This window comes from Exophiala xenobiotica (genome assembly GCF_000835505.1).
Source record: "Exophiala xenobiotica strain CBS 118157 unplaced genomic scaffold supercont1.2, whole genome shotgun sequence".
Taxonomy (NCBI): domain Eukaryota; kingdom Fungi; phylum Ascomycota; class Eurotiomycetes; order Chaetothyriales; family Herpotrichiellaceae; genus Exophiala; species Exophiala xenobiotica.
Window position 1 is genome coordinate 186,812 of NW_013562493.1, and position 25,090 is coordinate 211,901.

Genomic DNA, 25,090 nt, shown 5'->3' on the forward strand with positions numbered 1-25,090 from the left:
ATCTATACACTCAGATGGCGCTGCAGCTGATATGCAAACTGAACTCGTCCATACTCTTCAGCCAAGCTGGACTATCTTCTCGGACAACCACCCACGAGGTCATACCATCATGACGACGGAGTCTTGATGCGAGGACTCCCCGTCGACATTGGCATTGCAGTATCGGAGAAAATGCCGTCATATCACTCTTATGCGGTCGAGTCGCGAGATCAGTCGGGGACTTTCCTCCGACATGGGTCTTCTCGTTGCTGGTGATATAGAGCGGGAGCGGTGTGACTGTCCGCCCACAGGTGACGACAAAGAACTGTGGAGGTCAGTTATACTCTATTGAAATTAAGACTTGGAGCATTTCACTTTTCTGCACACAGCTCGCCTCTAGATTATGATCCACTTACAGTCCATTGATTCCAACGCAACCCGGTCATTATCTCAATCCATTACATCCTAGAGCATTCCAACGATTGCAAGACTTCCTCTACTAAAGTAGAACAAAGGTATCCATGTGGTTCCTAGACTCCACATTCTGTGAGTTCGGATCGATGATTTTTCACTTATAGAGGTGGTGAATGCAGACAATCGTGTTGGATGATTGAGAAACCGTGTTAGATCATACATCAGAGAGCGTTTGGCCAGGAGCTAATGACAAAGAAAAGGGACAATATTGGGTACAAATATCAATGCTTTGATTTAATAGCGACACACATTCGCATGACCCTGCTATGCACTAAGACTCCCATTCCGTGCGCCTTTGGTAGGAGACAACGTTTTCTGCTGTACAAATTTGGTGATGATTGTGACCCAAACCATCCACCTCTTACAACAGAGCAGCAAGACCCAACAGAGCAGCACCAGCAACTCCAGTCAATCCGGTTGGCAGAGCGGCAGCCACGTTACCAGCTCCCGAAGCAGCAGCAGAAGATGCACTTGAGGCAGCAGAATTGGTAGCACTTGAAGCACCACTGGTAGCGGAGGCAATCACCGAAGAAGCAGAAGAGGCTGCGGAACCAGCTCTGCTTGTAGCACTGCTGAGAGCACCTGCAGCGTCGCTAGTGATGCTACCCAGGATCGAGCTGGCAGCCGAGGTCAAGGAGGCGAGGGAGGATGCGGCACCAGTGGCGTTGTTGGCAGCAGCGGAGCTGAGACTGGAAAGGCTGGCTGAGAAGGCGGACTCTGCGGAACTGAAGCTCTTTGCAACAGATTCTTGAACGGACTGGGCTGAGGCAGACGCGGCGGCGGCGGAGTTGGAAGCTGCGGAGGTGATCGAGGCAATGGAGCTGGACGCGGACGAAGCAGCTGAGGCGCCTGCGCTCGAGGCGGAGGAGCTGACGGCGCTGTCAGTCGAAGTGGCAGATCCAGCTCCGGAGATGGCAGAGGAGAGGACTGAAGAGGCACCAGATGCGGCACCAGAGCCCAAGTTTTGACCTAGAGCAGGGACAGCTGCGAGGAGGACGATGAGGTTGGTGAGCTGCATGGTGACGGGTGATCGTAGGTGGCGAGTTGAAGAATGGAATTTGAGTGGACGGGGATTTGACGAAAGGTGAGATGTGAGTGAGGATGAGAAATCGAGGTCAGGTTCGAAGGATTGGTGAAAGAATATATACGAGTAGCATACGTGATGACATGGAGCGAATGGTCTGGAATTCCCGTACCGGAGCACAATTGTAGGAAGGTGATGGTGCAAGGGTGCGTCACCACTTCCAGACAGACAGGCGAGGCTGAGAAGGGGCCACGGAGCTAGGCGAATTCTGGTTGGCTGGCGTTCCAATGGTGTCTTGAATTTCAGGTTAGACAGCACCTAGACAGCACTCAATCGGGCGGCAAAGCAGGGAGATCGACGCAAGCGAAGCCGAGTCAATGTTTGTCGATTGGTGATGCGAGGCAGATCAAAGGCTTCTGGTGACTTCTCCAGGGGCCCATCATGGCCTCATCAACAAAAAGATGGCGTAAGACGTCATGACCCAAGCCCAAATGAGTAGGCCAAGATACGCTAAACCGTTCTGGTATCGCATCAGCCACGGTCGGCTTCGGATTTTCTCCTCGGGATAAAGGTCCCTTATTTGTTGGCGTGCCAGAGTCCCCAGAGTAAAACAACCAACAGGCTGTCCACTGACTCCTTGGTAGCTGCCACTGCCGCTGACCATCGCCCGAGTAACCTTTGAAAGTTGTGTTCGAAAAGCTATGCATGGTTGAAGTATAAGGTACTGAGGGACAATTTGGAAGGCCGCAAGTCACCTCTTCAGCTTTGGCAATCTGTGACCAGGAGAAGCGTTGTTTCCCGCCCTGGTTGGGTGACTCGCGAGCCCGATAATAGGCGTCGGTGGAGAGAAATTGCGGGGTGTGGCTACGGCTTCCGAGGTACACTTGCTGTTTGTTGATAACGCCGTAGTGCTTGCTGAGCTTGCAACAAGATTGTATATCACAGCTCTGCTTAATATCATGTCTGAGTCAAGCAGGACAAGTGCTGGCCAGCTCCACATCCTCTTCGTTCGACATGGCGAAACCCAGGACAACATTGACCGCATCCTTCAGGGACATCGAGATACCAGCCTGACAGACAAAGGACTGGGAGAAGCACAGGTCCTAGCCGAAAAGCTGCGAACCCAACAAATCGACGCTATCTACTATTCACCTCTGATCAGGATTGTTCAGACTATCGAGCCGATTGTGTCGGATCGACCACAAGTAAAGAAATATCCAGACGCAGCTCTCAAGGGACAAGCACTCGGCTCACTTGAGGGAGGCTCGTACGACCTGGTGGACATGAGAAACCCTAGGGACGCCGATGGACAGCCTGGAGTAGAGCTCTTTGAAGATTTTGTGAGGCGATTGAAGAGAGTCTTTGCACAGATTATTGGTATAGAAGCTCCCCAGGTCGGGCAACAAGACCGTACAGTCGTGATCGCGACGCATGGTGTGGGCATCACGTCGCTGTTCAAGTGCCTTGAGTCCAGTCCTTCATGTGACGGTTTCAATCCCAGACTTGCGACTCGAGGACCGCATGCATTTGAGGTGCGGTGGACTGACAGTGACGATGTGGCTCGACTGGTCGTGACAGATCCTACCAAACTCCCCATCAATGGTGGTCAATTAGATTACTCATCGGTTTCTGGTCAGCCGTTCGTCATTAAGCGCTGGGGCAAGAGAGAAAAAGCAATATAAACATTCGTCTTCCTACGGAACGACCATTCGACAGATCCACAAAGTACCCCGAGTATTTGCTGCACAATGGGAGACTATCATTGAATGACATTTCCCTCGCTTTCTTGGAGGCTTTCGGGCCTTCGTGCTCATCCCTCGACAGACGAGGCTTCGCTTCCATCCATATGGTGCTAATTGATCATGGGGTTCATTCTGACGTCATTCCCATTGGGGCCACGAGGCTGAAGCAATGCTCTCCTGATACCCGACTTGAATCTCAATCTCTCTCTTCACGCTCGTTCAACCATCATTTTTCGAGTCCTACACAGCAGACGTGAAAATGCCACGGACGAGCAAGCGGAGAAAGACATCTTCAGGTGCAGCTGCGGCACCAGCCGAACCAGCTCCACCTCCAGATGAGAAATCATTGCCTAAACATCATCTTGACGACAGCACTACTACGAACGAAGCGAAACAAGAGACTGTTCGACCTGAAGCCTCGGAGACTGGAACACATGAGCATATAGCTTCCCATCCGGAAGCTGATGAAGCGAATGCTGAAGCCGACAATATCAGCAACGCTAGCGACGCCCCAACCTTTGATGATATCGACCCTGCAGATGCTGACCCGGCGCTGCTCGATGAAGAAGAAGCTCCCAAATCCACATCTGCGACCAAAGGGGCCTCTGCGGTCGGCGTTCGCGGCGGTTTCAACGCCCTAAAGTCCTTCCATGGGCAGGTCTACTCGGGCATGGCGATCGGTGGCTCGCACACGTGGAACTACGATCAAGGCGCGTGGAAGGAGACCAAACTCGAGCCGGACCTGTGGAAGATCGACTATGAGACGACAAAGCGACGTGCACGCAATGCGCCGAGAGGCAGTGGCGCGCCTGTTGGGACTGAGTATCATTGGCTGATTGTTGCACATCAAGTAAGTAAAATTTCATTTTCCAGCCATGTGCTCGATATCCGATAAACGCTTCTCCGGCGTCAGTATTCGACCGACGCCTTACATCTTGCTCTGCATATTCACGACCGGCCGGCCGTTTCGATGCATTCATGAGAAACACATTTGGCTACTGCCATCGCGATTGTCATGTTCAGAGCACTCTCAGGAAGGATTCTCAACCAATTTTTAACGACAATACTGTCGACACCATGAAGTCACCCGCCTGGCTGAGCAGAACCCGACTGACTGAACGATAGCACGTTAAGAAAATCGACGCCAACACATACACCACTCACCTCACGGGTTCAAAGTACAAGCTTGCACACAAGAACGTCAACTCGAACTCGTGGTCTGTCCCGACAGTCAAAGTCCAGCGAGAGCGCGAGGTTGATTTGTTGGAAGATGCGAAGCGACGAGTACAAGGTCTGCCGCCCGTGCTGGCGGGCGAGAAGGTCAAAGTCGAAAAGGGAGCCGAGAAAGGGCAGCGGAAGCTCGAGACAATGTTTGGCAAGAAGGCTGACGGTGGTGAGAAGAGGAAGAGGGAGGATGATGGCTGAGGGTGTTGAACACAGCGAGAGCTCATAAGACCTAGTTTTTCTTTACAGCAGAATTAGCGGAGCGGTGTAACGTACCATCATCTTGCATCACAAGCGGACACTTGAGGGCGCAGTTTAAGTTAGATCAACGACTTCAACCTTTCACAAAATCACCGTGACTGTGTAAGCATCCGTTCCAAGACGGTGACAAGCCGGCGTCTCGGCGTCGGTAGCGTGCATGCCTGATGAGCGTTGGAGGACGCTCATGATCCTCCCTCCCTCCCTCCTAGTCGTTAATATCCGATGCTATTCTTGGAGGTGAGGACGCAAAGGTTGCCAGCATTGGGAGTAACGAACCCTTGATCACAGTATAACAATTCCAGCGCTCAAAATGTATCAGGCAAGCACGGGAACTCCGGCAAGGAGCTCGAAGCGAACGTACAAACATACGGGCAAGACATCCGTGAAGCGCAGATTCGTAGGGGACGAATCTCAACTGCTGCGAACCGGATGGGATACGGTGATGGTGTTACTAGCTTTCAACGCCCCACTAACTTTAACGACCCTGTCGATTGTCGCTTGCTTTGGGAGTTGATGTAGGTCAGGCGGAGGATTCAGAAGAGAGCTGTCGCCTTGAAGGCACGTGCATGATATGAAAAGATGTAATTGGACATGAAACATGAGTTATGCAGGAACCCAGAGACGATGAATGGACGAAGGAGCGGGAAAAGGTTCGCTCATCACCCGTGGAACGTCTCCAATTGAAAACGTGGCTCGCCTAAGAAAGAGCACATCATAGCAGCTCAAACAAGGGTATAAGCTGCTATCATATACATAGCAGCTTATACCCTTCCTCGACAACCTAGAGTTTTACCAGTCTTCGTCGCCCGTCCCACATTGAGCCACCATGATCTCTTCATTCGTTGCTGCTGCCATTTCTCTGGCTTTCAGGGCCACCGGGATGCCGTTGCCATCATCGGCTACTGCGGAAGGCCTGGACATTTCGACGACGCTGCAAAACATCCTTTCAAACACTCATAACAGCGATGCATACACCTATCCTACCGATTTGACGAGGGGAATAATTCCTGTTAGTACTCTTGAAGGTTCAAGACCGAGGACCCAAACCTCTACATCGTCTTCCATGCCATCTGTCGACCCCTTGTTTTAACTTGTCTAACCACTACGTCCATATCTCAGAAACCGATTCACTCACACAACGATTACTGGAGGGACATCCCATTCTACACGGCCTTGTCTGTAGGCTGCGTTTCAGTCGAAGCCGATGTCTGGCTGTACAACGACACCTTATACGTCGGGCACGAACAATCCGCCCTCACTCCGGCGCGAACGTTCGACAGTCTGTACATCCAGCCGATCCTGGATACCCTGCATCGCGAAAATCCAACCACGCAGTTCGTCAGCAAAGCAACCAAGAACGGCGTTTATGACACTTCGTCGGGCACCACGCTCTTCCTGTTCGTGGACCTCAAGACCGATGGTCCAACGACTTGGCCCGTCGTGGTCTCCCAGCTTCAACCGCTCCGTGATGCAGGTTACTTGACCACATTCAACGGCACGGGCATCACCCCGGGTCCAGTGACGGTGATCGGGACGGGGAACACGCCGTTGAACCAGGTCCAGCCCATCCAAAACCGGGATTACTTCTTCGATGCCAACCTCGCGTTGCTGAGCACGACTCAGTCCAACATTACAGCGTTTGTAAGTCCTGTTGCATCAACACAGTTCAGCAAGTACTTCGGCACGATCAACGGGACCACGTTCAATGATACTCAGATCGCTACATTGAGTCAGCACCTTGCCGTGGCCAATGAGAAGGGAATCCTGGGCCGATACTGGGACACTCCTGCCTGGCCGATTGCGACCAGAAACGCGGTCTGGTCGACGCTCATCGAAGCAGGGGTTGGCTTGCTGAACGCAGATGACCTACCGGAGGCGGCGGGCTATGGCGGTGTCAATGGATACTGGTGAAAGGTTGGATTTGGAAATGGTCAATGAGGATCCATTTGCGGAACAAGTCGATTGAGCGAGATCCCATCAAAAGCCACATAGAGACATTCGAGAGATACATGAGAGTCGACCTGGAATAATAAAGGGGCCCGCCGTGCCTCACGGGTTGCACATAATAGAATTAAATATCGTCTAATGAACGAGCCTACAACTTACTCTTGTCCTTCTTCACAAACACGCCCTGATCGCTCACATCGTAATCTCGACCCATACTCCAGCCCACCCACTCCTTGAGCGCTTCCCCGGCGCCTTCTCCCGGCTTCAGAGCCTTGCCCTTCCACCGCAACTCGGGTGGCCTTCCAGGACTCTCGGTCAAGCCAACAATGGGCCTATGGTCGTAGCCGGCCTGTTCCATCTCGCCGTGCTCCAATACCGGTGCGACACATGCATCCGTCCCGTCGAAAATACGTTCCCACTCCTTCCTCGTCTTCTCCTTGAACCTCCTTGTAAACACCTCTCGCATGTACGGCCACGACCGCTTGTCCTCCCTGTCCAGCCCACCAGGCACCACCTCATGCGCTTTAAACCCCAACCCTTTCAGCAGTTCCGCGTAGAATTGTCGCTCTAGGGCCCCAACGGACAAGTACTTCCCATCATCTTTGCACTCGTAGCATCCGTAATATGGTGCGCCGCCATCAAGTGTATTCGTCCCCCGCTCCGCATTCCACATGGGCTCCTTTGTCAACAATCGCGGGAATGTGCCCAGATAACTCACCCCGTCAACCATGTTGGCTTCAACGACTTGTCCTTTGCCGCTTGTACTGCGATGGATCAGTGCCAGCAACACGCCCGTGAACGCAGCGTGCCCGCCGCCCGCAAAATCCGCAAGGATGTTGCCCGGCGGGGAGGGTGGAGCGTTGCGTGCGCCGAGCATACTCAGCACCCCGGACACGGCAACGTAGTTGATATCGTGGCCCGCCATGGCGGAGTATTTACCATCTCGGCGGAAGCCCGTCAGTCGGACGACGATGAGGCGTGGGTTCTTCTTGAGCAGGACAGTCTGTGGATCGAGGCCGAGCTTCTCCAGAACGCCTGGGCGGAAAGGGTCGATGAGCACGTCGGTCGTAGGGATCAGGGAGAGGAAGAGCTCGCGCGAGGCAGGGTTCTTGAGGTCGAGGGCGATGGAGGCTTTGTGTGAGGTGAGCAGGTCGCTGCTGGGAGGGCCCGGGCGGTCGATGCGGAGGACAGAGGCACCCCAGTCGGCGAGAAGGAGGCCGCAGAACGGGCCTACAGGAACAGTGATTAGCAAGGTGTGCACTGGATTGATCAACTTCGGCAGGGAGCAGAATATACCGGGAGCAAGACCGCCGAGTTCGAGGACGCGGAGTCCCGACAATGGGGGTTTGGGAGCCATGCTTGCACTGGTTTGTCGAGGTGGGCTAGACTTCAGGTTCTTCAGGATTAGACACCAGAGGCATCAGCAATAAGATGTGAACTACATAACTTCCCAAATAGAGTCGGCTTGAAGCTCGAGATGCTGGCTGCGCCGATGCAAGCGGCATTCAATCGACAGCAGCAAACCGAACGGGCCGAGGTCAATGGCAACAATGTGCGGAGAAGATACAGCGAGATACGGCGAAGTTTAGCCGGCTATCCTTCTCCAGCTCCTCTATCGATGTGTTCTCAAACCTCTTCTTTGACAATCACCTTTCCAAGGTATAACTTCTCCCCTAGGTAGTTTGGCCAAGGGTTTCTCGCTCTCGCCATTTGTCACGAAACAGCTTCGTCCCCTCAAACCGGAAGATACTGCCGCCACCTTTCGCCATGACCAACGTCGCTCCTCAGGCTGTTGCCTCGGCCAGTATCTCCGTGAGATCCCTTTCTCTTCTAACTTTGAGACCAAGGTGACGTCGGTGTCCTGAATCATCCTGAAGGTTGGTTTACGACCCAAACAATGAGAAGACTTGGCAAGGAAAAGCATGGAGCATCTCGAAGCTTTCTGGAAGATGTCCGCTAAATCAGCCAGCAGAAGTGAGGGCGATCGCGAGGCTCGATGACGAACGCCGATCGAGGATACCGGCGCGTCAAACGCGGTATATGATGTAGTTGTTGCAGAATCACGGTTCCACGACGGAATTATAAAGTACACCTGGAAACCAAGCCGAGTGTGGCTTTTCTGTTGTGTATTTCTATTGATGACGGGTAGGTGGATGCACAAGGTCTAGATCCACATGTCAGTAACCTGCATGTTACAAAGAGAACTGCACGTCAGATGCTATCGTATACGGTAATATCAGAAGATGCTTCCGTTGGAAGTGGATGATGCGTGGAAGGAGGACTCGTGATGTCTTGAAGCCACGAATAGATGTCGTGAGCATGAGATACATAGCCTGGAGGACCACGAATGTGAGACATGATGGCATGCTCGGAGAGAGGTAAATGAAGCTCAGCCATCCAACTGGGGCCTATGCTGGCCCACAGCCTTGCGCAGTGTTGGCAGAACCCAATGCACTGCTGACGGCACTTAACAGGTGGTGCTCGGTGGTGCTCTGTCCGTTCGAGTAGCACCAATCGCCTGAGCACGACGACTGTGGTACCAGTTGCATAAGGTATATGTACCTAGGTAATATTCTTATAAGTTCTCCGTACTGTGAAGAAATTCATGTGCATCTGAGGTGGGTGTGAGGAAATAAATCCTTATCAAATGGTGGATGATGTGGGCCAGGAACATCCGAGTCTGCTCCAGCCAATCGAAATAACACGGGACCTTTCGAGTGGATTGTTCGGCGAGGCCGGAAGACCAGAAGGGGAATAGCGTCGCCTGCGCATTTTCCACCCTTTAAAATCACCGCAGTTTTGTCGTTGCAACGTTTCCATCTTTCTCTCGCACGGGCGCCTCCTTCCAACAATATTATTAGAACTATGGATCTATGGAGCAACTACTGCACTGCTCGGACCCATCACACCGAACAAAGACACGGATTCATCCCAACTCTGACGCGTAAAGGCCACAGTCGATGCTGACTCCCTGGATGCTCCCTTTAATCTTACTTTTTCACCAACACCACGCACGCCACTTCCCAATGGAAAAAAAATCTGCTCCTTAGCAATCATGATGGCGATATTGAAACATCTCCATGATGTGTCAGCCTTATCCTGCTGGAGCCTTTTCCCAGGATGAATTCCCTATGCCTTGTCTCTTCCTTGTTATCGCCTTCTGGTCCACTTTTCCCTGTCGCCGCGCACATGCAAAGGCAGATATCAGAATCTTCGAATCTAGTCTCTTGCCAGCTGTCCGTGCCAATCTACTTGACACTTTGGGGTGTTGCTTGCCTCCACCACGTGCAAATCATGCAAAAAGCTAGGTCTTTATCGACAGGGAGCACGCCATTCATTTGATATGAGCTCACTCCATATTCCAGAAGTTCCGTGCTCTTATGACTCTTTTGTGGCTTTTTGAATCTTCACCTCTCCTCGTCGCCCCCAAACCTTCTTTCAACCTCCTAGCAAGCACTCCTTACCTGTTGAGGGCGTGATTCCGAATCCTCACTGCAACTACTCCGTGTCCTTCGTCGAATCTCATTTTCCCCGGTCCCGAAGTCGATGTGATTGCTGGAATCCTCACATGAACCGCGACCATATGGCCGACGGACACCATCTCGCGCCCGAATCCGAGAGCAGCAGCAACAATACCAGTTCTAATCCAAGCCGATCACACAGTCTCCGCGGGAAGAATGCACAGAAAGCTTTTCACAAAGTCAAATTTATGACAGATGCTCATGGGGAGGAGGACGATGCCGCACAGCTAGAGAACCGTCGCAGGAGGAGTATCCCCGAGATACGACTTGCAGAGTCAGAAGATGTCGCCGACAATCCCATCAGCCCACCCCCTTCAGATTATGTAGGACGGACAAATGCTGCTGCTGCTCTGGCACAGAGCCGTGCCAGCCGACTAGCCCAAAGATTGAGCAACTCACATGTCGGCGCTGGCAAGTCGAACTCCGGGTCGAACACTCCTCTGATGGGAAATCAACAAGGTATGATATGATCACTTGTTCATTCTGGGCCAGGAATAGCTTTCAATAGTTCTCCGAGTCAACAAATCAGCAACTTCTGAGAAACCCGTTCTAACGACGCTATGACCAGGTTATGCATCACCCAACACTTCTCCGCCGACTAAGCCACTGCGCGACTGGCTTGTTAACATTGACGACATCCCAATGGCCACCCTTGATAAGGACAAAAGGCCATATACGATACACGACACGACGACCGATGATGACGATTCCGATATCGAGAAACCCAAACCCCTCAAGCGCGATGATGAAAATGTCGCAGAAGCAAGACGTCTTCTTAGGACATTGACCAACGGCCACACCCACGGCCATCATGACTCGAGATGGCAGGCTCAACCAAGGTGAATACCAGAATTGCATTGTCACTTGCTAGGACCTCTCCCTAACATATGCATAGGTCAGGCACAGAAACGCCGGCCGTTGATAAAAATTTGCACGACGTGGATTACGTCCCGCCTCCCGATGACTATCGTCCCGGCGTCTTCGGCGCCATTCTTTCTTCCAAGCTTGCTGACCTGCAACGTGGTGGTGTCACTCATCCGAAATACCAGGACGACATCTTCTCACACGAGGATGGCAGGAATGGCCCAAGAGATAGCCTCCCTGACCATTCTCGAGCAAATTCGGATACGTATGACTCCTCCCGCGCGTCTTCGGGCGGGGCGACTCCTTCAGGCAGATTGACTCCCTCTAAAAGACCCAAGTGGTACGACAAATCTGCGAATCATTCCATGACATCAATGGCCACCCTGGTAGCATCTGCATCCGCAGCCTCAGCAGCACCTGCAGTCCCAGGGACTAGCGCTCACGTCCCACGGCCGCAACGGCCACACCTACCCCGTTCAAAATCATCCAGCAGCATGATAGCCACTGCTGTGGACATGATCAAACACCCAGGAAATGTAAGTTATCTTCATCCTGTGCTTTCCAAGAAGGGCTGGACTCTGTGTGATAAGAAATGCTCCTATCAGACGATGCCTTTTCTGTTGCAACAGTCGCTATTCTGCCGAAGCATATAACTGACGAACAGCAGCACTTCAACCATAAATCCGAACAGATACTACGAGCCGAAGAAGAACGCGTCATCCACGACGTAGCCGAGATCATTGCCTGCCGCAAGTACCTCAAGAAACTTGCTCGATGTTTGATGGCCGTGGGCGCCCCTTCTCATCGTCTCGAAGAGTACATGAAAACTTCGGCACGAGCCTTGGGCATCGACGGCGACTTCCTGTATCTGCCAGGGTCCATGCTGGTCTCGATCAACGACAGAGTTACTATGAGCACCGAGGTCACCTTGGTCCGAGAAACGCAGAACGTCGATCTCGGAAAATTCAAGGACGTCTTCGAGGTGTACAAATGTGTGATTCATGGGAAATTGACTGCGCAAGAGGGCCTCGACGAGCTCGAAGACATTTTGAGGAGTCCTAAACGAATCAGGACGATTTTCCAGATTCTGGCGTTCGGCATTGCCGCCATCTCAGTTGGACCGTTTGCTTTCTCTGCCCGGCCTGTCGACTTTGGGCCAAGTTTTATCCTTGGTTGCACATTGGGCTTCTTACAGCTTGTCGTGGTAACCCGTTCATCACAGTTCTCACACGTCTTCGAGGTGCTGGCCACCGTCATCATATCTTTCGCCGCTCGGGGTCTAGGCTCGATTTATCACAACGGCCACCCTGTTTTCTGCTTTTCCGCAATCGCCCAGAGCAGTATTGCATTGATCCTGCCTGGATACACGGTACTCTGTGCAGCTCTGGAGTTGCAAAGCAAGAACCTCGTTGCCGGTTCTGTGAGAATGGTTTACGCAATCATCTACTCATTGTTTCTTGGGTTCGGAATTTTGATCGGGACAGTATTAATGGGTAAGTTGTATTCCGAGCCTGCCAACATGGGATCTGGCCCATCCTGATATGAGGACGCTTGCCACGAGTTTCATTTCTTGCCACCACAAGTTTGATGGCGCGGAATCGCGAGATGGGACTCGTGAGACGGCAACCTCCTTAGTCAGGCCGTGTCATTTCTTGACAACCGCCCGCTCTATTCCTCTTTTCTTGTCTGGTTGTTAACACACTATGCAGGAGTCATGTATGAGGGCGCTCAAAGCTCCGTGACTTGCGACACGCCTGACTGGTGGGATACGAGCGTGCCCAGCTACAAGCTGATCTATGTCAAGTTCATATGGGTGCCCATAGTAAGTCCGACCTTGCATATTTCGACGTCCTGGCCGTCATGAAATACTCGGTCTTCCTGGATCCATACTGACGCTTTCACAGTTTGCTGTCTGCTTAGCGATCATCAACCAAGCGAAATGGCGCCAAGTGCCCGTCATGACTCTTATTGCCATGGCGGGTTATCAAGCGAACTTCTGGGTGTCTCAACACCTGTCAAACAACATCCAAGTCGCCAATGCCATCGGCGCCTTCGTGATCGGATGCATGGCGAACTTGTACAGCCGATTTTTCCGCGGCCTCGCCGCTGCAGCCATGTTGCCCGCCATCTTCGTCCAGGTGCCCTCGGGCCTTGCGGCGAGCGGGAGTCTCGTAGCCGGAATCACGAGCGCAAATCAAATCACACACAATGCCACGGGGATCAGCGTCATCAACAACGGCACGGCAGGTTTCCAGCAAGCACAGGACAGCTCCACTACAGTATATTCCGGGACGATATTCAACGTCGGGTACGGGATGGTGCAGATTGCCATTGGGATTAGCGTTGGATTGTACTTGAGCGCGTTGGTCGTTTATCCCATTGGGAAGAGGAGGAGCGGACTGTTTAGTTTTTGAGCGAGCTGCATAAGCGAAGAGTGCCCGCTACGAGTACTTGGTCTCTCTTGATCCACTACGATAGAGGAGACTAATACGAGTACTCCGTATTGATGAAGATCTTGACCTTTTGCCCCAAGGATACGTCCTGTAGTTCGACACAAGAGGATGTACGTGCGTGATTCATGAACGCTGACGAGCGACGACAAACAAAAGCCTGCAGCTAAACCAGCTATCGTACGAGTAGGATTCTTGACTAGTTTACCTGGTTGGTCACCTCAAGAAGGACTCGCGGTATCAGGCCGGGCGACTCAACGACGGAGTACTAAGCTTCCTGTAGTGTCTGGGGTAGCTTCTAGTGCTTTTGTAGGCAGCTCGGCTGCCGAAATTCTTCACAAATCTCTAGTAGTCGTAGTCGAGTATTCAAACAGGACACGTGCGGCTGCTTGTGCCGTCTACTTGTCCAGAGCGCGCGCATAACCTACAAGTACCGGAAGGATGCTCGGTACTTTATCGACAGGGGGCAAGAATGGCGGTCAATAAGGTCCTTCAGAGTGGCGGTCAACGAGGTGCAAGTATTTGTAACTGGTACTACGCACGACATACGGTACTCCAAGCACGCTTGGACGTGGTCGCCTCAAATCTGGCTGATGTGCGCTGATGTGCCGGACCAAGGCCACTAGGCCCCATCATGCCCTGATTTTCCGCCCATCAAATACACGGATATCACGGCCGGGGACGGATGGCTGGCTTGCTGGAAGAACATATCCTGAGCGTCACCCAGAGCGTGGGGTGTAGCCAAGGCTGGTGAGGCTCACTAAGGCCAACATTGCAGTCAAGTTTGCCAATTGTTGAGACTCGGCATGCGTACGATGGTACTCCGTAGGATTCGAACCTACATGCACCGTGTACCATACCAGGTATCTAAGGTAGTTACTAAGGTAGTAGGGTATCCCTCTGCGAGATGCGCTTTACTATTCCGGCCGTGGCTTCAAACAAAAGGATACTGGGAAAGAACTTAAATAGCTGGCTGTGCCTTTGATTACTGCGTCAAGGGCAACAGATCATACATGTACCCATAGTAGGCATGTATCGTCGGTCCAAGAGGCCGAGCATCCCGAGCTATCGACAGTTGCGTACACAGCACAGCCAAGCACGCAAGACCTAAGCGAGCCTCATGATCGTCGCCTGGTAATCTCGTTTTCGTATTCCTTCTTGACCAGGGTTTCGCCCTGATCTGTTGCTTCTCCAGATGATCGACCCTTGAGCAACTGCAACTGCGTCATGCTCGCCTATTCCCCATACATTGTGCAAAGCACGCATTTTCCAGTTCTGATGTCAAAGCCATTCCTTTCCTGAAAGATGGCGTTTGAACCGTTCGAAAGATTCGACCTGGGTATCCGTGTGAGCCCTGCCCTTAGGCGGTCAACTGTATTGACGTCGAGCAATCTTGTTCTCATAGCTGTAACATTCACTGCATGTTTCGAGGCTCGAACCTGGCGCTCCACGCACAGCGTCCTCATGTCCTTCATCGTTGCTCTGCGCCATTGAATCTCGTATTGCCATTAGATTATCGCTTGTTCCAAGAAAACATTTCATCCCAGATTAACCCTCATTAGTCCTCAATGTCGGGATTTGCCACAAACAACCGAACACCAGCACCCATGCTCATTGTCCGTTCATCCACACTGCCTCGCCGCCGTAGATCTTCAGCCTGCTTTGCGTGGTCCAGAGCTCTCTGTACGGAACTTGGTCCGGAGAGGTCTTTTAATTCACCAAAGGAGTCTTCATCGTCGTTGTCGTGGCTCTTTCGTGCCGGTGTCCCTAATTCTGAATCTTCAGGTATACCTCGACTGGGTGAGGCCTCGCCACTCGGAGGTGTGCTCGTAGTGCTGAAGCGACCTTGGTCGGGTCTGGGATATCCGCTTCGGTATTTGGCACTGTTTGTGCTGCTTCTGCCACTTCCTGTTCGAGCATGCCTCATGCTATTGTCGCCTAGACTCTGGCCCTCTTCCTCATCACCCAGCATTTCGTTGGCACTGAGCCGCAGGGGTACTGAGGCCCCATTCAGGTTGGCCGGAACATAGCCCGGGGCTTTGGGCACACCACCGTGTCTGATTTTGCCCACAACTCCACCGGAGCTTAGAGTGCTGGTTCGTCCCGAGTTGTTCACGGCTTGGACCTCGAGTGCAGCTCTTTGTTTGGCAGCCTTGTGTGCGGCTGCTAATCTGGGATCGATGTTTTGTGATCGGTCGCACCAAACTGTAGCTTTTTGTTTTCGCATCAATGTCACATATGAGGTGGGGCTGTCGGTGGAGGTCGAGCGTCCTGAAGTAGATCGTCGAGGTATGCTGTTGGCTGATGCTGTTGTGCTGTGTCTGTGCATATTCATGTTTTGTGAAGTAGAGGTAGAGGATTGGCGAGAGTGAGAAGAGGACGGAAAGCGGGAGTGACCCGAGGTCGGGTGCGTGGCAGGAGAAGAGGAGGGATTTCGCAGAGTCGCGGCAGGAATGGTGGTGGAGGAGATGGTCCGAGAGTGTTTATGGTTGCTAATCCCAGGCGCAGTTGCCAGCTGAGGATTTGTCGTCAAAGTGTATGACTTTCGATCCGGTCGGGTGGAAGAGCCCGGAGGCGGCGAATGGGCGGGATGAGGAGGTAAGGTGGAATTAGGAGGATGAGAGCGTGGGTAATCGTAGGAGAGAGTAGGATCTGGGATAGTAGTTATCCCAGACACTGTCAGAACGCTCATTGAGTTGTTGTGTGCAGAGATAACGGGAAAGCTGAAGCTGGAAGGCGCACAGAGGGCTGAAGGCCTTTGTTTGAGTTCCCGTCAGTGTCAGTGGTGGGGATTCGGATTCCCAGCTGCGAGTCAGTGCTCACTGCGTATCATTGGCTACTAGCCGTAGATCCGACGCAGAGATTGATCGTCGTTGAAGCCTTTTCCGCTTCGTGAATCTGGGAAATACTAGTATGTTGAGGAAGAGAGGCAGAGAGAAGGACGTCCGGCAGCAGCGGTGTGAGAAATATCAAGTTAGGCTGGACTGAGGAGAGCAGGATCGGAGTTGAAGCAGTGTGCGCCGCAGATGGTAGCGAGATGATGTAGCGTCTTGTCGAGTTGTCTCGTCTCGTATGATCACTAACCCCTCCTCACTTCAGGATCCGGGGGCGGACATTTGCTAAGTATAAATGAAAGCTTCAGGAAAAGATGGCAGTGGTGGGCCAATGACGATTAGACAGGGCGTCAACCAAGTCCGAGCGGGAGGTGAGCGGATAAGTAGGCGTGGAAGAGGCAGTGGAGGAGACGAAGCAGCCTTGCAGGAGAGCAGGCTTGTACTCGTAGAATGGAAGGGCAACGACCCAAGTAGGTATCGTCCCGGATTTCCAGGCGCTTTTCTAGGCCTAGTGAGCCTCTTACGGTTACCAGGAGATGAGGGTGACAGGATTCAAGCAAGGATCGGATGGATCAGAGACAAGGATTCAATAAAGTGATGATGCGGCTGATACGGAGTACTAGTACACAATACCTACTTACCAAAAGTAAGGTACTTAGCAAACCAAGGGAACAATCTGCAGACACATCGCGGCTGGAGTGTAACTATGGAGTATTCACTTCCTCATCACTCCGTACAGTACTTGTGAGTACCATGATGCTCATGCCATGTCACCCAGGTGCATGTTACAGTCCCAAATCCCAAATCCCCATTAATGTTGCGACCCGAGCGCATCTCCAGCCCAAAACTCAAAAGGACCGGCACAGGCCAAGAGAGAATTTGGCTGATCCATGGCCTGTGAGTGCCTGTGATTAGGCGATGATCAATCCACCGTGGTACCTCGTAGGCGAGCTGAACATCCACTCGGTGTCACCCAAGCCCAACGCGCCCAGGGCCATGGCTCAATTTGGCCGCCCCAAAAGCCTTACAGCCACTCATAAAAAAATCCTTTACCATAGTAGGTTCTAATTGCTGAATCGGGATCAATACCTTTGGTTACCAGGTAATGCTGGTGATACTGTGGTATGCCCACCACGGGAGACCTCGTGCTTAAAGTATGTCTTCATTCCCTTCTCGTTCCTCTCGGTACCCTACATGTCCATTCAATGATCTGAGAGGACTCCGGGCCGATCGAAACCGTCAGACGGACTTCTGCATGCAATGACAAACCAACCGCCTGCACGCATCTCCTGACGGTGGTATCATTTTGGGGTGCTTGCTGTCCACTGCTGTCTTACTCGGCGGCAACTCCGGCACCTAAAGAATCGGACGACGAGCTGTCGGTTCTCCACGTTGACGGGATGACCATGCGGATACTCCGTACGGGCACGTCAAGAAACGCACGGCCGACAGATGGTTGGAAGTCAGGTCAAGCAATCGAGATCTCTCGCGAGGTATCTGGACAGCTCTGGAGCACAAAAGTGGTTCAGCATATCGTTGCTACGTCACAAACGTTTCAGATGTGGTCTCCATTCAACAAACACTGTCCTCCACAACCGTTTCCACTCGTGCTACAAATTTCCGAGCCTCTTTTGTACGAACAAATAATACCAGCTGGACGTCGTGGTCGTCTAACTTTTCGGCCACGGCCAAGGTGCAGATCCCGCCTCAAGCGCCCGTTCACCGCCAACAGGTTTCTTATCGCTCGAGAGGCCTTCGTGTCGGTTCGGCATCAAGGGTGAGTTGATCCTGTCACCCACCTGTCGGACAAATCGTCATCTCTCGGCAAACGCTTCTCAGATGCTAGCGAGAACCAAGTTTTGATTTTTCTCATGGCTTCAAGAAGCGAGGCGGAGGACGAATCCGGAGTATATCTCTGGCAGCTTACCTTAGCCGAAGCCCCTGATAAGTCCTGGGCCTGAAAACCATGGTCGCATTCACAGACACAAACCGAACAAGTCGACTAATCAAGTATCTCAAGCAGCGTTGGCTCAGCCTTGGACTAGCAATCGCTTCTCTCATTCCCGAATCGCTGGACAGCAGGACAGCAATTGCATCATTGCCAGCCTCGTCGCCCGCATGTCCAATCCCGGTCAGGACTCTTGTTGAGAGTAAAAGCTGGTCCTAGAGGGCATTGAGTGCAACGAGTAGTGTATTCTGCAGTAAGTTATATCTGTCGGATGAGGGCGGCAACAATTCGTTTCGTAAAATGTCAAAGACGCCCGACACGGCTTCGAGAACGGTCAGAGTTACAGAGCAAAAACTGGGACTGAATTGGACTGGAGTCAGTGCTTACCTGCAAGCGTTCTGAGGTGACGCAGTCGCTCGACACCACTAACCATGACCACTGAATATCACGAGATTAAACAGAGCAAGACCGCCCACAACACTCGCAGAAGCTCAGTGATACGCACGTTGTCACTTCGACTGGGCAAATGTCGGTTGATGAATTGAAATTTCTCTGGGAAAGTCGCAGGACGAATGACTTTTCATGCTTTTCAGGGAATTATTGCTTGTTACTACCGACCAATGGCAAGCGCATCAACACGGGAGGTCGGTACGTACCTGCCTTTGGGGTGCACAGAAACGTTTCAAAGGGTATTTGACGGAAAGCACCAGATTTGAGAAAGCCGTTGCAGTTTGCCAGCGCATCATGCGTGAGTCGTGGGTCCAAGCAGAAGCGGCAAAGAAGTGGCGTTGTCGGCGAGCCGGTGAGCTTCCGAGAGACACATGGCTGAAGATCTTCGGTTTTCGAGATCGTTAAGGACTTCGAAAAGTCGTCCGCTGTCCACTCAGAGTCATTCTTTCGCGAATTGACGTGGCCCCTTCTCCGACTTTGTACGGCGGTAGGCGAAGGGGACCATTTTCTGCAACATTGGCGCGATGCTGGTAACGCTAAGGGAGGGTACTTTCTGCTCCCACCAAGAGCACGTATAAATGTGCGGAATTGCCAGACCACAGGATCCTATTGTCGGATATTGACTGTTCACCGCATGAGTTGGCGCCACCCTGTCGGGAAGGAGCAGCTGCTGAAGGCGCATCATACCATTTGTTGTCCGCGCTGTGCCACTCAAGGGCGGTGGTCGAGTTGTCGCCACCAGACCTGAGAATCTGGGGATTCAGCCGTGGCCTGTTGCGCACCGCCAGTCTGTCGAGGAAGCTCTAGGAATAACGGGCCGGGGCGCATCGACTGTACTAAGATGCGGCGCAACCTCGACAATGAGTGGCTCAAGGGGCGCTGAGCTTATGTCAAAGGGCCTGTTTAACATCGACTAATGCAGCCTGCATATGCATTCGTTGGCAACAACGTCGTCAGGGCCTGCAAGTCATCCGTCGATGCGCTGTGCTTTGTTCGACTCTCTGTGCGTGATGTTGCGCTGTACCCGTAGTATTTGTGCCCCAACGGAGAAAGGGTCTTGTTCACTCTACGCGCCCGCGATGGATGTCGTTGTCGTTGCTGGACCCGGCATTTTCTTCGTGTAAATATACCTTGATTGTTTTTGAAAGAGGCTACAAATCTGGCGGCTTTTTAGGTACAAGCCGTCAAGCGAGAAACCTCCCCCGCATCGTGCACGCCTCAAGCCTTAAGCCTCAAACATTTATCGACTATTGCCTTTGCCTTGCTCAAAGCGAACCAGAAACCGGTCGTCTCTGAGACTCCGGTTCCTACGATCGACGGTCCTGCCGCAGTTGTACTCGACTGCACATTCACAGGCGCTTTTTCCGAGTCACAGCAGCTTTCAACCAATTCCCGTGCCCGGTGGACGCAAATCCCACTCACTCCACGACTATCCAGGCCCGATCTCCTCCCACGCCTCACTTCTGCAGCATCTCCAAGCTGCCAATGTGAAAGATCTACGAGACCTTATCTCCTCCCCGATAAATTCTGGCAGCATATGAGTCCTCCGACGGCGAAAGCTGGAATGGAAGTCGCTGTCGTATGACAATCCCAACTGGCGTTGCCAGTCTCAAGGAAGGTCAAGGTCCGTCACAGCAATCTTCTGTTTGCTCTGCATCCGCAGGCAGACTGCTGATCCATTGTCAATCCAGAACGATCGTTCTTCCCTCGACCGCCGTCCCCTTCTCACCATGCAAATGACGATGCGAAATCTATGTCACGCCCTGGACATTCAGAGAGCACCTCGCAGGGTTTCCCGCAGGTTCCAAGCTCGTCTCAGGGGAATACTGGTAAATATGTCCAAACGACCAGGCGATACGAGGAGCAGTCTTCTCCGGAGTCGCAGTTAAAGACTGGCCAAAGATCCACAAGCGCCATGAGCGAGCATGGTCAAGACGTGAATACACGCAGCCGCGAGATACCGTTTGCGCACATGCGTGTGCATTTCGAAGAGTTCGCGAACCAGCTGCGCCTGCACCGGCACCAGGAACATCGAAAACGCATGCTTTTCCATCGACGCTACCGACTCCGAAATGCGGTAGCTTTGTCTTCACGCTTACACCGAGTGGGATCCTGGCTTCACGATGGGCTTGTGGCAATTTCTCGTCAGTCAGATGCAAATGGCTTTTCAAGAGTACACCAGCACGTGCAAGATTTGGCGGACTCATGCTTCTCTCAATGGACCCATGAGATCACTGCCCACGACGCAATTCCTACAACGAAGCTGCCAATCAAGGAGTCCTTCATGTCAAAATTGCCGGTGTCTTGCCAGGACGATTGTATCGAGCTGATCCAGACACTACGAAGTAACCCTCGTTTTCTAGTGGAGCGATTTAAAGGAATGTCCCCCGCGCAACTATCGGCTCTATCAACATTCCCCAAGTACCAGGAGCTTTCAGAATCCGTGTTAACGTCTTTGTCTCAAAACCGCGGTAGAGGTTCCCAGAAACGGCGGATCAAGGCCTACTCAAAAGGGCTTGAAGACTATGCAACGTCTTTTGAGCGGACAAATCCCTTGTCCTTTCTAATACACAATATCTACGGGCCATTCCAGGCCATCCAAAGCAAAGAAAGCCGATTACGGCTTGCTACTTGGTCCACCATCTGCTCAACCTTGATGGTCGAGTCTAAACCAGGCTTCGACGCCCTGATCGGTCAATTGCTCGGCGCCTTTGCGAACATGTACGACTGGGAGATTAAACCCCGACTCGAATTGTATTTGATGAGCATCTTGCAGCGAGGCGCATTTCTGCTTGACATGGTCGAGAATCCTGTTGCGACTTTTCAGCCTGAACAAAATCTCTTCGATCCTCTTGGTACACAGGAGGCCCAGAAGTTCTTCCAGGAAGCAGTACAGGAGCTCTTTGAAATCCTGGCTTGTGATGGAGGTCTACCCCTGGGTGCCCTTGCCCTGGGACGTGCCATAATCGGAAAACTGCCGACCGTGGAACTTCAGAGTCAGTTTCGCGGTCATTTCTTCTTCCAATGGTTTCTTCAGGACTTTCTCCGAGTTGTCATTGCATATCCTGAGGTAAACACTTCTTACGGCACAGTTGCCCCGTTGCTGACTGTCGAAAGGATGAAAAGTTACTGCACCAGTTCCACGTTAGTGACAAGGCACGGACGTATCTGCTGCATATCATTTGGAATCGTGCTTATACCAGGGCGAGGGAGGTGTTCAATCCAGCGTACTGTTTCCCTTTCAATTGTCTAACAACCAACTAATCTTCTTGTAGGCGCCCCGAAGCGATAGACCCAGGTACAGAAAGCTGTGTATTGACAATGATCAACAGACTGGATGCCGACCATCAGTGTCTTGACCCATATAAAGCTACGACTTCTCCCACAGCTCCGTCGTGTGCAGCATTCCTCTCCATCTGTGCTGCAGATATCGTCCACATCCTCGAAGCTTTGAGTCCACAGTACATACACACCTCAAGCCCATGGGACACCTTTTTGAGTTCATCCCATTCCACCTTCAGTATGCAATACGGCCGTGCCAGCAGCAGATTCGACAAACTCCGACGGCGCATCCTAGATGTTATTGAACCCGGTCATTCCTCCAAAAATATACATCCCTGCCAGGAGAGCTGGGCCTCGATCTTAGTCTGGGCTGAGGGGACCCTTTCATTACCCGCTTCAGAGCCGTCTGACAGGCTACCGACAGGGATCGCCAGTCTAGGAGATCTTGATCTTGCCGAACAAGCTGCACTTCGTCTCATCGAGGAAGATTCATCACCAGCTGATCAACGACGATCCGGACCAGTCCCTGTTGAAAAAGCCAGAGGGGCTAGTTTATCGAAAATGTTCGCAGACGAAGCTAGAATTGCTCTCATCGGAACCGACAGCATAACCTCGATGTATTGGCAGGACGCATTGTCATACCTGCGGCGCCATTATCCGCTGACCGTGCTGACGGATGACGACACGGTGATTCTGGGACCGATGACTGGGCGGTTGAAGGTTGGTCAAGTGAAGTTAGGAGACGAATGCGTCTGGATTGAGCAGGAAGTCGCTCAGTTGGAAACTTCATATGAAATTGCAAGGTCCAAAGTGTCTCACCTGTCCTCTTGGCTGGAGAAGCTCCGAGTCAAGCTTTGGTATAGAATGTACGTTGTAAGTTCCGATGCATACGACGACGCAAAGAACATTTCTGCGGCGCTGAACAATATGGCACTGGCAGTGCTACAGGGAAGTGCCCCTGTTCAAGGAGGAGAACAGCTGTCAGAACCTAGTCGACTGGGGACACCCGGTACTTCGACCTCATCACTCTTTGAACAGCAAAGAGTCGACGCCATGAGCATCTTGAAAGCACCAGTCGAGCATGGAGGTCCCAAAAAGCTTTCGGATCCACAGATTGAAATGACCAAGAAATGGCTCGAACGCACCCACTTGGACAATTTCTGCAAAGGCGAAGAACGAATACATCGCTTCTGCATGGAGGTAAACATGGCTGTGCGAAAATTGGTCGGTGAGACACTCAGCGAAAGCCCCGTGCTCTGGTCAAACGAGCTATTTTCGAGAGAAAAGAATCTGTACGACGTCCATGCCGCCGGTCTTTTCAGTGTCCAGCCGAGTACTCGGGCTCCCAGCGTGTGGAGCGAGCCTCTTTCGTCGACGTCTTTTCCTTCGCGGTCGGGGTTTGGAGGCTCTAGGGCTTCCTTCTACAGTCAGGCCTCCGGTAAGCTCGGCAGTGATTTTGCATCTCTGATCAGTTCACCTGGCCGCGCAGCCACAGTGACCACTCTGGAGTCCGGCAGCGGTTTCTGGTCGGATCCCCAGTCCAATCCGCGATCCGTGACCTCAATTTCGTCACAATCGAGACCAGGATCGACTTTTGAGGATCCGGGCTTGAATCGTCTGACGGATCACAGTCAGGAGAAGGCAGCTTTTCTGGACAATCTTCAACATGACTTGACGTGCTTGTTGCTGTCTGACCTCGCCTGCCCCGTCTGGAGTTGTGGAAGCGAGACTGATGCCTGGATGGGTACGATACTACAAACCGCAAGCATTGTGGACCGGATCGGTCAACGATCTGTCATGGCACGGTTGTTATCGAGCGGGGAACCCCAAGTCCGATCGATAAATGTCAGGAGTAAGAGAATGAAAAACCGACGTAGCCACAGCACAGGCCCCGGCAGTCACCAGTCATCAACGGGAGCCATTCCCATGCCTGCGGATCCGATTGAAGATCTACTGAACAATGAGCGTCCCGAGCTCGAACCAAGCGGATTCTCATACCGACATGCCTTTGACGACGTGCTTATGCGAATCAGCGAGCATGTTGATCCAAATCTTAAGCTGGAAGCCATTCACGACTTTCTTATTCTGTCGAAGGCGTTCCAGCAGACTCATCCCAACCCGAATCAGGAGCAGTTGGTGACTCAGACGAATTCAGGAACTCCACGAAGGCAGAGTCTCAATCCAAGCATACTTTCTTCGAGCGTCAACCGCCGTGAGCAAGTCACGAAGAGCAGTGCCAGCGGCACCAATCTGGGCGGTAGCAGTGAAAGTGAGGTTGTGCAATTTCTAAAGAGGCTTCTGCTCGTGCTGCGACCGAGGACGATATTCCGAGACTTACAATACGTCGCGGCGTTTGTGTCGTCTGATACACTCAACGATACAGAGGTTGGCAGAGCATTCTTGCACGTCGGGCTCGCGGCGTTGGCCTGGAAAGACGAGGTGTGTCGGGCGATGGTGGATGTTGCCGATCGAATTGTGGCCAAAGATACGATCAAACGAAGCATTAGGCACAACGAGCGCAATGAACCGTCTATCCTCAAAGCGGCGGAATACTGGGTGGTTGCAGCACGGGAAGGCAACCCAATTGCCCAACGAGAATTGGCCAGTCTCTACCTGACTCACCCAGAAGTGCCGCCAATTATCAGTCTGCCACTGGCCCTTTCGTCCGACATTTTCAAGAACGATATGATGTGGGAGGAACAAGAGGAGACGCAGCGTGGCAGACAAGCGCTGTGTTTGGCACTGCATTGGATGCAGCAAGCGGCGGAGAATGGTGACGAATTGGCGCAAATGAAATTGCAGGAGCGCCGGTCAGGTCGTTCAGTTCGATGAAGAACAACTTTTCTGTATACCGAGAGACTTGTTCCTGTTTGCAAGTGGAGCGAAGGGCACCCTACCTCGTTTTCTGTTCCTTTTTGGGGGGGGGGGGGGGGGGGGGGGCAGATTTCGTTTTGGACATTGAAGTCATTACAGGCCGAGGGGCCCCGGAGTCTTATCTGTTTGGATTGATGTGACGACCACATTTGATACACGTGTACTTTGTATGTGGGTGGCAGACTGCTATTTGGAGGGATGAAGAGGACAATGCAT

General features: G+C 52.4%; 8 protein-coding genes across 10 annotated transcripts; 5 read left to right on the top strand and 3 right to left on the bottom strand.

Annotated features, from left to right (window-relative positions):
- Positions 1-87: 87 nt before the first annotated feature.
- PV05_02245 (uncharacterized protein) lies at positions 88-1,886 on the bottom strand. The gene has a single exon (XM_013462809.1). The coding sequence runs from the start codon at positions 1,469-1,471 to the stop codon at positions 815-817; it is 657 nt and encodes a 218-aa protein (XP_013318263.1). The 5' UTR covers positions 1,472-1,886; the 3' UTR covers positions 88-814.
- Positions 1,887-2,086: 200 nt separating this feature from the next.
- Positions 2,087-3,208, top strand: PV05_02246 (uncharacterized protein). The gene has a single exon (XM_013462810.1). The coding sequence runs from the start codon at positions 2,437-2,439 to the stop codon at positions 3,157-3,159; it is 723 nt and encodes a 240-aa protein (XP_013318264.1). The 5' UTR covers positions 2,087-2,436; the 3' UTR covers positions 3,160-3,208.
- A 141-nt stretch (positions 3,209-3,349) lies between these two features.
- On the top strand, positions 3,350-4,783 carry PV05_02247 (uncharacterized protein). The gene is made up of 2 exons (XM_013462811.1): positions 3,350-4,069; positions 4,345-4,783. Exons 1-2 carry the CDS (start codon positions 3,479-3,481, stop codon positions 4,642-4,644), a joined length of 891 nt encoding a protein of 296 aa, XP_013318265.1. The 5' UTR covers positions 3,350-3,478; the 3' UTR covers positions 4,645-4,783.
- Positions 4,784-5,399: 616 nt separating this feature from the next.
- Positions 5,400-6,798, top strand: PV05_02248 (uncharacterized protein). The gene is made up of 2 exons (XM_013462812.1): positions 5,400-5,713; positions 5,824-6,798. Exons 1-2 carry the CDS (start codon positions 5,531-5,533, stop codon positions 6,613-6,615), a joined length of 975 nt encoding a protein of 324 aa, XP_013318266.1. The 5' UTR covers positions 5,400-5,530; the 3' UTR covers positions 6,616-6,798.
- Positions 6,732-9,227, bottom strand: PV05_02249 (uncharacterized protein). The gene is made up of 2 exons (XM_013462813.1): positions 7,948-9,227; positions 6,732-7,881 (listed from the first exon to the last, which is right to left on the bottom strand). Exons 1-2 carry the CDS (start codon positions 8,006-8,008, stop codon positions 6,800-6,802), a joined length of 1,143 nt encoding a protein of 380 aa, XP_013318267.1. The 5' UTR covers positions 8,009-9,227; the 3' UTR covers positions 6,732-6,799.
- Positions 9,228-9,661: 434 nt separating this feature from the next.
- PV05_02250 (uncharacterized protein) lies at positions 9,662-13,910 on the top strand. The gene is made up of 6 exons (XM_013462814.1): positions 9,662-10,631; positions 10,741-11,011; positions 11,068-11,572; positions 11,704-12,529; positions 12,746-12,858; positions 12,941-13,910. The coding sequence occupies exons 1-6, from the start codon at positions 10,220-10,222 to the stop codon at positions 13,448-13,450; spliced, it is 2,637 nt and encodes an 878-aa protein (XP_013318268.1). The 5' UTR covers positions 9,662-10,219; the 3' UTR covers positions 13,451-13,910.
- Positions 13,911-14,263: 353 nt separating this feature from the next.
- Positions 14,264-16,949, bottom strand: PV05_02251 (uncharacterized protein). The gene has a single exon (XM_013462815.1). It carries the CDS (start codon positions 16,176-16,178, stop codon positions 15,045-15,047), a length of 1,134 nt encoding a protein of 377 aa, XP_013318269.1. The 5' UTR covers positions 16,179-16,949; the 3' UTR covers positions 14,264-15,044.
- Positions 16,950-17,529: 580 nt separating this feature from the next.
- On the top strand, positions 17,530-24,917 carry PV05_02252. Of its 3 annotated transcripts, XM_013462816.1 has the most exons (5): positions 17,530-18,097; positions 18,344-20,342; positions 20,410-21,788; positions 21,836-21,945; positions 21,994-24,917. In XM_013462816.1, exons 2-5 carry the CDS (start codon positions 20,300-20,302, stop codon positions 24,830-24,832), a joined length of 4,371 nt encoding a protein of 1,456 aa, XP_013318270.1. In that variant the 5' UTR covers positions 17,530-18,097; positions 18,344-20,299; the 3' UTR covers positions 24,833-24,917. The 3 variants fall into 3 exon arrangements, with proteins under 3 accessions (XP_013318270.1, XP_013318272.1, XP_013318271.1); XM_013462818.1 differs by having other exon boundaries at positions 17,530-20,342; XM_013462817.1 differs by having other exon boundaries at positions 17,530-21,788.
- Positions 24,918-25,090: the final 173 nt, after the last annotated feature.

Coding starts and splice junctions, on each gene's coding strand:
- PV05_02248 (XM_013462812.1), top strand. CDS start 5,531: ATGATCTCTTCATTCGTTGCTGCTGCCATTTCTCTGGCTTTCAGGGCC. Junction 5,714..5,823: donor TGACGAGGGGAATAATTCCT/GTTAGTACTCTT, acceptor TCCATATCTCAG/AAACCGATTCACTCACACAA.
- PV05_02249 (XM_013462813.1), bottom strand. CDS start 8,008: ATGGCTCCCAAACCCCCATTGTCGGGACTCCGCGTCCTCGAACTCGGC. Junction 7,882..7,947: donor ACTCGGCGGTCTTGCTCCCG/GTATATTCTGCT, acceptor CTGTTCCTGTAG/GCCCGTTCTGCGGCCTCCTT.
- PV05_02246 (XM_013462810.1), top strand. CDS start 2,437: ATGTCTGAGTCAAGCAGGACAAGTGCTGGCCAGCTCCACATCCTCTTC.
- PV05_02245 (XM_013462809.1), bottom strand. CDS start 1,471: ATGCAGCTCACCAACCTCATCGTCCTCCTCGCAGCTGTCCCTGCTCTA.
- PV05_02251 (XM_013462815.1), bottom strand. CDS start 16,178: ATGAGCGTTCTGACAGTGTCTGGGATAACTACTATCCCAGATCCTACT.
- PV05_02247 (XM_013462811.1), top strand. CDS start 3,479: ATGCCACGGACGAGCAAGCGGAGAAAGACATCTTCAGGTGCAGCTGCG. Junction 4,070..4,344: donor GGCTGATTGTTGCACATCAA/GTAAGTAAAATT, acceptor ACTGAACGATAG/CACGTTAAGAAAATCGACGC.
- PV05_02252 (XM_013462818.1), top strand. CDS start 20,300: ATGACAATCCCAACTGGCGTTGCCAGTCTCAAGGAAGGTCAAG. Junction 20,343..20,409: donor CAGTCTCAAGGAAGGTCAAG/GTCCGTCACAGC, acceptor TTGTCAATCCAG/AACGATCGTTCTTCCCTCGA. Junction 21,789..21,835: donor TTGTCATTGCATATCCTGAG/GTAAACACTTCT, acceptor GACTGTCGAAAG/GATGAAAAGTTACTGCACCA.
- PV05_02250 (XM_013462814.1), top strand. CDS start 10,220: ATGAACCGCGACCATATGGCCGACGGACACCATCTCGCGCCCGAATCC. Junction 10,632..10,740: donor TCTGATGGGAAATCAACAAG/GTATGATATGAT, acceptor CGCTATGACCAG/GTTATGCATCACCCAACACT. Junction 12,859..12,940: donor AGTTCATATGGGTGCCCATA/GTAAGTCCGACC, acceptor ACGCTTTCACAG/TTTGCTGTCTGCTTAGCGAT.